The 10736-nt window shown below is 38.8% G+C and overlaps 1 protein-coding gene across 3 annotated transcripts in view; it reads left to right on the top strand.

Annotated features, from left to right (window-relative positions):
- Nucleotides 1-1495: 1495 nt before the first annotated feature.
- GLB1 (galactosidase beta 1) overlaps nt 1496-10736 on the top strand; it is a 304228-nt gene continuing 294987 nt past the window's right edge. For all 3 annotated transcript variants that reach the window (XM_070727400.1, XM_070727399.1, XM_070727403.1), the window contains exon 1: nt 1496-1619. In XM_070727400.1, coding sequence (XP_070583501.1) covers nt 1497-1619 — 123 coding nt within the window. In that variant the 5' untranslated portion in view covers nt 1496. The remainder of the gene's footprint in view (nt 1620-10736) is intronic.

Genomic DNA, 10736 nt, shown 5'->3' with positions numbered 1-10736 from the left:
ATACACAGATAATAAACCACTGTTAGGCATTCTTTCAGGCTCGAGGCAAACCCCATATTTAATCTCACCTAGGATGACAAGATGGGCAGAATTTCTCGCAGCATACTCATACACTTTAGTATAAAAAAACATATATATATGTATGTATGTATGTATGTATGTATGTATGTATGTAGATTGTTCTGAGTTCGGGGTTTGCCTCGTGTAATGTTTTGAGTGTCTATGCGACGTTTCCATATTTACAGCAGCACGGAGCTTAAAACTTCAGCCTGATGATGGTGAATGTGATTTCACCGAAATGTCGCATAGACACTCAAAACATTACACGGGGCAAAACCTGAACTCAGAACAATCTACATACATATACCCGTGAAAATCTACGAAAACAAATATATATATATATATTTGTTTTCGTAGATTTTCACGGGTACAGATATGACGGTCTTGGTATATTCGGGTTTCTTCCCGTATAGGATTTGGAAATTTCTGGCAACGTTTCGATGAGGTCCCACTCATCATCTTCAGGCTGGTGTTTCTGTCCTTGTTCTAAGGCGAACACTGCGAGACCTAAGCTGCCTTCCTTCTAGGAGGAAGGCAGCTTAGGTCTCGCAGTGTTCGCCTTAGAACAAGGACAGAAACACCAGCCTACATGAGAAGGTATAAAACGTCCCCAATCTCAATTCCACGTGGTCAGCTGCCCAGAACCCATGTGATTTCGTTCATCAATAAAAGGACCCTCTTTCCAATTTGTCTCCAGTGTCTTTCTCCCAGCTTGGAACTGAATCAGATCCCCCCCCCCCCCGAAAGTTAACACAGCTGATATAGATGGACTTTGAAGCAGAGATCAGCAAGAAAAGCAGTATATTTTTAAAAACCTTCCTTAGGTTTGTTGATGATGAACTATATTCCTTCAGTTCTTTCCTTCAGTTTCAAATGAGAGAAACCGTAACTACACTGATGCGCTTCAGCATAAAACATGTCCGTCTGTTCTCAGAGTTAGAATTTTGATGAGCTTTTCTTTGGAATAGCGACTGCTATGAAGTTTCTTGTTTTAGTTTGTAAGCTCTCTTTATTACCAACGGAGTCTCCTTTTTATTCCTCTCTGCGCTCTGGCATGAGCCGAGCAATTGTGAAGAGCAAAGAGGAAACATTTTGGAAAAAGACCTAATTTCCTTCTTCTCCCCTCTTTCGGTTCCTTTGGCTCTTCGGGGCATCTATCACATGTCAATTCAACATTTCAACCCTGGTAAATTCACAAATCTGCCCAAGAATATTATATCCCACTCAAGCGTAGGGCAGGTCGGAAGAAGACAAACTAGCAGAAACAGAAACGCGAACTCCTACATTCTGAATAGAAGAAAGTTGAGAATAGCTGAAGCTCAGAGGGCAATAGGTAAATTCACACCATTCGGAAATCTGGATTTGCTTACACGTTAGAGCTGCAAACAGACACGCGCGACTTCTTGAGGCGGAAGTGATCAGCTGACTCTGGAACCATGCGCTCGGAAGTCCTTGCTGCGTCAGATGCCAGTGTATTTTCTTCTATTTCGTTTCCCTGCTGCTTTAACATGCTTACTCTGGTTTTGTTTCACTTCCTAGCTGCAGGATTTGGATCACCAGTAAGTATAGTTATTTCTCGTACTCCATCGCAAGAAGGTAGCTTGCGTGAGGGAAGACTTTTAGTGGGTGCGGGTCCTTAAGGGAGCTCCCGCCCCGAGCAGAAGGCAGCGCTGCTTTGATGGAGTGTTTTTCGAAGTTGGCAACTTTCAGATTTGTATTCCAAAATTTGTCACCCGTCTTAAAATTGTCGGAGTTGGGAATCACTGCCATAGATTGATAACGAAGAGCTCAGTTTGCTTCCCGAACATATTTGAAATAACATCTTGTAGTGCCAATCATAGTTCCCTCTAAGCTGAGCAGTGAGCAATCGCTCACTTAAAAATCATCATCAACTTTTCCAAACCTGCCCAGAAGCCGAGAGGGAAGGAGAGAGAGAGGAAGAGAGGAAGAGAGAGAAACAGATAGAAAAAAGAGAGGAAGGAAAAGAGAAAGAAAAAGAATGGGAGTAAGGAAGAGAGAAAGAAAATCAAAATCTAGTTTGAAACTAGCTCAACTATTTAAGTGGCATTTTGATACTGATAGAGTTGCCCTATTATGAGCTCACTGTTATAGACACACAGTACAGTATTTTATTTTGGAATTCTCTGAGGCAAAACAGGGTGGGTTTTTTATTTGTTTGTTTGTTTGTTTGTTTAGTTATTTATTTATTTATTTATTTATTATTTCTGTGCCGCCCAGTCCCAAAGGGATTGCCGCTCAGACACTATGCTTTTCTGCCCACCCCCCAAAAAATTAGAGGGAACGCTGGTGCCAATGTAGTCTTACAGATATTCAAATATGATCAGGAAGAAATCTGAATTCCTACCAGTAATCTACAGCAGTGTTTCTCAACCTAGATAATTTTCAGTTGTCTGGATTTTTAGTTGGGAAATTTTGAGAGTTGAAGTCCACACATCTTAAATTTGCGAAATTTGAAAAACGCTGATGGAACTGCATACAGTGCCCAGCTTTTCAAATAAGCCCAGCAACTAGGAAGTGTGGGAAACCGAGTTTACCTGGCAGACTACTAGCTGTATTCTTGAGTTCTGCAGAAGCTTTGAAGCATTTAATTGAGTTGGGCTAACATCAGATAGGAGACTAACTAGGAGATCTAAGGATTTAGTCTAAATGAGGAAGTGAAAAAAAATGTCCAGATAAGGGAGTTTTCCTGTCATTGCTTATTGCTGCAACTTGTAGTCACTAGAGGGAATATCTGTCTTATCTACAAAAGCACCAAAACTGCAGAAGCAGATGCTTTTCTCTGTATTTGAAAATGTCTACACTTTATTTGGTTAACTGAGGTTAAAATGTTTTAAAGAATATGTTAAAAAAGAATCCTGTAATCATTGCTTCTCTGGAATTGAAATTTCCATAATGTTCAAACTAGTTTTAATTGCAAAATTATTGCCAATTCCTTGCCAAAGTTGTTCCTGCAGTCAGGTTGTGATTTCAGACAGTTCTGCCAACATCCCTCAATAAAGAAAATGGGAAAACTAGCAGAAAGTTGTTCCCACTCTCACTGGCTTTCCCCCCACACATGTGATATTCAGGAAAATTTTATATTCATTCCGCTCACAAAATTACATTATCTCTCAAACTTGACTTACAGGATTGTCTAGTATAATTTATTCCCCTATATTAAGAAATGTCTATCAGAAAAATCTGCTTAGTAGTGGAAAGCTTTCTCTTTTTTAAGTCTAGTGAGGAAAAAATTGACATAATATAATTTGGAATATTTCTGGGACTATTAAAAGGAAGTATTTACACAAGCAAATCCTGCATCAGAAAAACATACTAGAGGAATAGTCTGGCAGATATGTTATCAGCAAGATATTATATAATTATTTTCTTAGAAGATAATAGTTGCTACATTTAGTGGTCAGTGGAGAGATAATGATAGCAGAGCATAGGTAACACAATGACAAGTAGTGTAATTATTTCCCTGTTTTCAAATAATTGGAAATAAAAGATTCAATAGATAGATATGTAGATGGATGGTTGGATGGATAAATACTGAAGAAGAATAGAATAGAGCTGGAAGAGACCCTCAAGCAGGAGAATTTATATTATTTCAGATAAGTGACTGTCTAATCTCTTAAAAACATCCAATGATGGAGCACCCACAATTTCTGAAGGTAAACTGTTCCACTGGCTAATTGTCCTCACTGTTAGGAAGTTTCTCCTTAATTCCAGATTGCCTCTATCTGTGATTAGTTTCCAATCATTGTTTCTTGCCCTGCCCTTTGTTGCTTTGTAGAATAATTTTATCCCTTCTTCTTTCTGGTAACCCCTCAAATACTGGAATACTGTTATCCTGTTGCCCCTAATTATTTTCTTTAGACTAGCCAAACCCAAATCCTGTAGCCATTTTTTTATATTTTAGTCTCTGGGCCTTTGGTCATCTTACTTGTTTTTCTCTGAACTTTTTCCAAAGTGTCAACATTTTTTTTGATAGTATGATTATCAAAATTGGTTGCAGTATCCCAAGTGTAATCTTACTAGGGATTTATAAAATGGTATTAATAATTCACATGATATTGATTCTATGCCACTGTTTATACAACACAGGATTATACAGGTAGCCCTTGAGTTACAAATGTAATGAAGCCTGCCCATTTTATCTGTAACCTGAGGATTTGTGGCAGTTAATCTCACTCCTTCCTTTCATCTACTCATTTGCTAATTGAATGTGGGGCTCGTTAAGTGCACACAAGGTATTTCAGGGTGAAGAAAGCCATGGGGGATCAATATATATTATTTATAGTTTCATATTGTAGCTCTCACAATATTCTTTGTGTTTTATAACACCTTGAGCTTTCGTAAATCAATTGCTATCGCTTGCACAATAATTTAACTTAATCATATTATCTTGGATACTCTATCTCACATTGAGATACCTTAAATGTGTACGTTTAGATCTGGTTTTAACAGCAATATTATTTGCAATACTTATGGCAGACTAATTATCCTCAAATACATTAAATGGTTCCAGATCTTGCAACAACTGCTTATAATATATAGTAAGTCTGTACATAACAACGATAGACTTGAAAATTCTGCCTTCATTGTAGATATACTTATGTGTTGTTGCCTCAGAGATTTCCATCCAATTAATGCATCACCCAATAGTATAACTATTCCTAACAGTGATTTACTTGTTGTTGTATCTGTTGCAAAACTTGCATCGGCATATGCTGTTAATACTAATTCTTGTTTCGCTCCAAATACAATCCATAATGGATCTCAAGGTTGACTCAGCCTTCTATCCTTCCAAGGTGGGTAATATGAGGACCCAGATTGTGGAGCAATATGCTGGTTCTGTTAAAAAGTGCTATTACTAACATGTTGTGAGCCGCCATGAGTCTAAGGAGAAGGGCGGCATAAAAATCTAATAAATGAATGAATGAATGAATGAGTAAAATTGTTTTAAGTATGTTTTAAGTATCTCAAAAATTATTTTAGCCACCTTCCAATGATATTCATTTGGTTCCATGTTATACCTAGCTAGCTGGTTTATGCAATATGCTGTATCAAGTCTCAACCAATTACTAAGATAAGATAAATGCTCTATCAATGACTACTATTACTACTACTACTACTGCTACTACTACTACTACTACTACTACTACTACTACTACTACTAATTTATTAGACTTGTATGCTGCCCCTCTCCGGAGACTCGGGGCAGCTCACAACAGCTCTTTATCAACAACAGGATATCTAATATCACTGTGCTGTAAATCTTTCTCCATCAGAGTTTTTGCAGCTTTATAATGTTCCATATTGAACGTCTTCAACAAATTATTAATCCTTTAGGCCTGCAAAATCCTATGTCCCTTATTGGCTTTCTTGATGTCCAGACCTAAATAATGTTTTATTTCTCCAAGATTTCTAATTCTAAATCTGTTTTGCAAATCAGCAATAATTTATTCACTTTCTTTTCTGTCCTAGTAACAATCACTATATCATCCGTTGTTAGCAAACCAAAATGGCATTCCGAGAAATAAAACAATTCCACACCTATACTTCTCACCGGGTAGGATTTATTAACAGCCATGTCTGGATTCGACTGGAATCATTCCAACTCTGAGTCCCTTAGATTACATCCGGGTCAAAACCCCATCTCACATCTCCACACCCACAAGTGCAGTCATGAGAGCCAATCCTATGCAGGATTCCTGATTCCTTCCTGTGTTTGTTACTATGGCATCTGGAGAAAGGAATGTGTGGTGGCATCTCTCTCTGTCTTTCACTCCCAAGCTGTGTCAGGCCCACCTTGGACTTCACATAATGACTTTGGGCCTGACATCTGTGAACAACAATAACGAATTAACCATTCCTACATCTTTTGAATAGACACAGATTAACAACACTAGCCTGAAATCCCATCTTAACTAACTCATTCACAATTTATTTATATATTTATTTATTTATTAGATTTGTATGCCGCCCTTCTCCGAGGACTAGTGGCGGCTAACAGCATATAATATAACAATACAGTACAATGGCAAATCTAATTAAATTTAAAATTACAATCTAAAAATCCAATATTTAAAAACAATCATACCAGTTCAATCATACAACATATATCTCATTTCGTTGGCCAGGGGGCTGAGACCTAATTGCCCCAAACAATGTTCCCTCTAAGGCGCGTGGCTGCACACCCAAAAATTACCCCCCGTGCACCCTTTTCCAAGGCTGCACACCCTTTTCCAAGGCCAAGCCAGGCGTTGATGTTGGGGGTGGGGAGCAATGAAGGTTTTTTATTTTGAATGTCGGGTGCACAGGCACACACGCTCCCCATGCCAGCCCACCAGGGGGGCAGGGCGGCGGGGAGGCCACAACTGAGAGGCTGGGCACCGGCCCATCCGCAATGGGTGGGGGCGGCCGCGGCTCCCTTTCCTTCTCCCACCGCCTCTGTCTACCACCGTCGACCATCACCAGCAGTAGACATAGGCGGTGGGAGAAGGAAAGGGAACTGCGGCCACCCTCGCCCCCCAGGCACTTCCGGCCCCCTCATGCCCCTGGCCTCTCACTGCTGTCCCCCGCCCACCCAATCCACCCCTTCTCCGGCTTTCTCCTCCGCCTCCCGCCTTGGGGCGCAGCTCCTTCCGCAGCAGTGGTTCCAATGGCTTTAGGGGCTGCAGCTTCTTCTCCTCCTCATCTGCGCTCTCAGCCAGGGTGCTGCGAAAGAGTTTTCTCCACACACTTCGGGAATGCCAGCCTTTTCACTAGGAGCATTTTCGTCCCGGGCTGTCAGCAAGGGGATGCAGGGCAGGCATTACCGAAGCGCTCAGAGAAAGTGCTCTCGCAGCCCCTTCACTGACTGAGAGAGAGAGAGAGCAACAGACAGAGTGAGATAAAAAGAGAAAGAGAGAGAGAGAGAGAAAGTAAGTGAGAAAAAGAGAGAGAAGGGGAGAGAGAGAGAGAGTGACAGCAAGAGAGAGAACAAGAGAGAAAGAAGTAAGAGAGATAGAAAGAAAACAAGAGCGAGAAAGAGAAAGAAAGCAAGAGAGAGAGAGAAAAAACAAGAGAGAGAAAGAGAGAAAGAAAGCAAGTGAGAGAGAGAAAGAGAGAGAAAACAAGAGAGAGAGAACAAGAGAGAGAGTGAGAGAAAGAAAGCAAGAGAGAAGGAGAGAGAAGAGAGGAAGGAAGAGAGAGAGAGAAATTATAGAAAAAAGGGGAGAAAAAAGAGAAATGAGAAAACGATTGAGGCAGAGAATGAGAGGAAATAGAGAGAAACAGAGAGAGAAGTGACTTGATTTAAAGCATATGGTAAAAAGCACCCAAATAATAACAGAGGAAAAAAACCCAGCCCTCACCTGTTTTGGGAAATGGTTCAAGAGTTCACACACGCACGCGCGCACACACAAACAGACACAAAAGTGGGGAGGAGACAGGGATGGAAAAAGAGAAGTGAGAGGGGGAAGGAATTAGAGAAAAAGGGAGGGAGAAATGAGAAACAAATGAGACAGAAAAGGGGGAGAGACAGGAGAGGTATCCAGAAAGGAGAACAGTGGTAGAAATTTGAGGAGGGATGATTGATTGTTAAATATGGATTGATTATGGAATATTGGTAAAAGATATATTTAGGTGTTGTTTAATATTAGAATGTATTAATTTAAAAAATTGGATTAGAATTTTAGAACTACATAGGTAAAATTAATGGAAGATACATATGATAAATAAGAGGTTTATGATATGTACTGTATGGTTTTATGAGTTTGCATTATGAATTTAAAATATACTTGGAAATGTAGAAGATTGATGAATGTTAATAATAGTTATAGTTATAGTTTATTAGATTTGTATGCCGCCCCTCTCCAAAGACTGGTATGATTTATTATTTTTAGTAAATGCTAAATGCCTGAAAATTAATAGAGCTTGGAAATATTGAATGAAATTATAGAAAAGTATAATTTATGGAAATATATTAATTGATGCATTGGTGTTCAGGTTGATTTTCATTGTATTACTAGATTACTATAATACTATGATAAATATTTAAGAAATGAAGATTTTAAAGCATGGATTTATTAATAGTTGTGTTTTTGGTTTTGCTGGTTGTTTTAGTTTTATTAGTAATAGATTTTGGTTTTGTTTTATTATTAATTTATTTTAATAAAAAAGAAGGGAATTTCCCCCCCTATTTATTTACTTACTTACTTACTTACTTACTTACTTACTTACTTATTTATACTTCCATGCCGCCCAGTCCCGAAGGGACTGCCGCTCAGACACTATACTTTTCTGCCAACACCGAAAAAAAATTGGAGGGAACATTGGCCCCAAGCCTGGCAACATAGGTGAGTCTTAAGACTCTTACGGGAGGCAAGGAGGGTGGTGGCAGTGTTCCATTCATGGCCTGATTGTTTAAGACCATAAAGACTTTTTTTCAACTTCCAACAGCTATGTTTATCAGTATCTGTAATACCAGACAATTTTATCATATATTGTATGTCGTAACGGAGCATCTCAGTAAAGACATCACAGTAACGAAACCTTTCTCCATTTTACCATCATTCTGTTCAATCCTGTTCCACCCAACATGTTCCAAAAATTTGGCACTTGCACTTGTATACATAGTACAACTACTCTTATCCCAGAACCTATAAGCTTTATGATTCTTGTTATAACCAATAAAATAAAGCAATCTGGCTCTATGATAGCCATCATGTCTAATCTGGGTGGGAATGTGCACCCATCCTGATGTTCCAAAAGTATGAATATAGCTCAGCTCTGGCTTTTTACTGTACCACCTGGTGAAAGGAATTTCACCAGTTATTGAATTCACAACATTATTCAAGATATGATTTGCGTAGGTAACCACCCCACCCCACAACTGTCCTGACAAACTAGAATCACATAACATTGTCCTAACCATAGCCTGTAAAGTCTGGCCTCTTCTTTCCACATATTGTGTTGTAGCCTATTAGGAGCAGACCGCCTATGTTTAATTCCTAATTTCTGTAACATAGCTACAACTTTCTGATTAGTGAATTCTGATCCATTGTCAATTATAACACATATCACCTTTCTATTCACTTTACATTCCACAAACCTAATCCAGTTCGAAAACTGTTGGAATGTGTCTGACTTTAACTTCATCAGATAACCAAAACCAAACCTTGAATAATGGTCAACAATACTCAAAATATATCATGCACCACCAAGTCTAGGCCTTTTTGGTCCAATAACGTCAACAAAAACAATCTCTAAAAGATCTTTAGTTTGAAAACCATTCAACCTATTAGCAGGTGTTATCTTACTTTTTTCCTCACTGCAGATATTACAATTAATATACTGTGAAAAAGGCTTAAGTACATATAAACCATTCTGTAGCCATGCAGTAACCTTGTTACCTGGTTTCTCAGTGATACAACTATATTTTAAAAATATTACAGTGTATCCAGGGGTGGGCTACTGCCTGGATGTGGGGGGAACGCAGTGGGGTAGCGAAAATGGAGCACCCCAGAGCACCCAATTTGCACTGAAAGATGTTGAAAGAAAATGCATAAGCCACGCCCACAGTGTGGTAGTAATAATTTTGGTAGCCCTTCACTGAGTGTATCCCATCTGGACCAAAACTTTAACTGATAGAAAATTATACTGTAACTGGGGGATATATATCATTGATAGTTTTTCTTTTAAACAGTTTGCTTCCCCTTCTCTGTCTGCTTTCATTTTCCAGCCGTTAGCTAAACAAACATTCTGGTTGCTAACAGCCATGTTAATAAAACGTTTCCTATCATTGGATAAACATTGCGTTGCCCCACTATCAACAATCCATAAATTACTATTAACGTTCTTGACTTGTTTCTTCATATCCACACCAATATCATTAGAAGCAATTAATACATTTCCATCTCTCAGTTTACCATTTCTTCTGCAAAATTTAGCTATATGGCCTTTATCTCCACAAGCACAACATTTCTTTACAGAATAAACATTTGAAAACCTTTTTCTTTCTTCTCTTGCGATCCTGGTTTATCTCTTAATTGCTGCCTGTCCCGCCATCGTCCCGACTCCTCCAGCAGCCGTTCAGATAAACCATTGTACGTTCATCCCTGGTCAACATCTCCAATGAGGCTACATGGTCATCATAACTCATTCAGTGATGAAAGAATTATGTATACTTGATGCAGCTCAGGGAAAATAAGTTCTTTTTCATGTAGCTCATACAAAATATTTTTCATCAAAGTCAAATGAGCTAACATATCTCCATGTTAGATGGATGTGAGCCTCCACACTTTTACGAACATAAATTTGTTTCAAAATGTCCCAATATCTAGCAGCTGAAGTCACTCCATGGATATGAACCCACTGTTTATCGTCTAGCGTCAGCCCTATCAAGTTGTAGGCAGACTAATCAAATTTAAGTATAAATATTATTTACATATATCCAATAGAATAGTCAGTAACAATCCAAGTCATTCACAGATGCATCAATCAATCATATACAAATACAAACCAAGATCAGAACACACAGCTCTGTACACAGAGCAATTCTACAGTAATTCTCCCCTGAGAGGAAATGCTACTAGCATGGCCAACAGAATCATTACTCTTAAAGAAACATTATCAAACATACATGGTTGGTTAATTACATATTGTAGCATCCAACTAGTTATACTCAT

The sequence above is a fragment of the Erythrolamprus reginae genome, chromosome Z, assembly GCF_031021105.1.
Source record: "Erythrolamprus reginae isolate rEryReg1 chromosome Z, rEryReg1.hap1, whole genome shotgun sequence".
In the NCBI taxonomy this organism is placed as follows: domain Eukaryota; kingdom Metazoa; phylum Chordata; class Lepidosauria; order Squamata; family Dipsadidae; genus Erythrolamprus; species Erythrolamprus reginae.
This window is presented reverse-complemented; position numbering and strand designations above follow the sequence as displayed.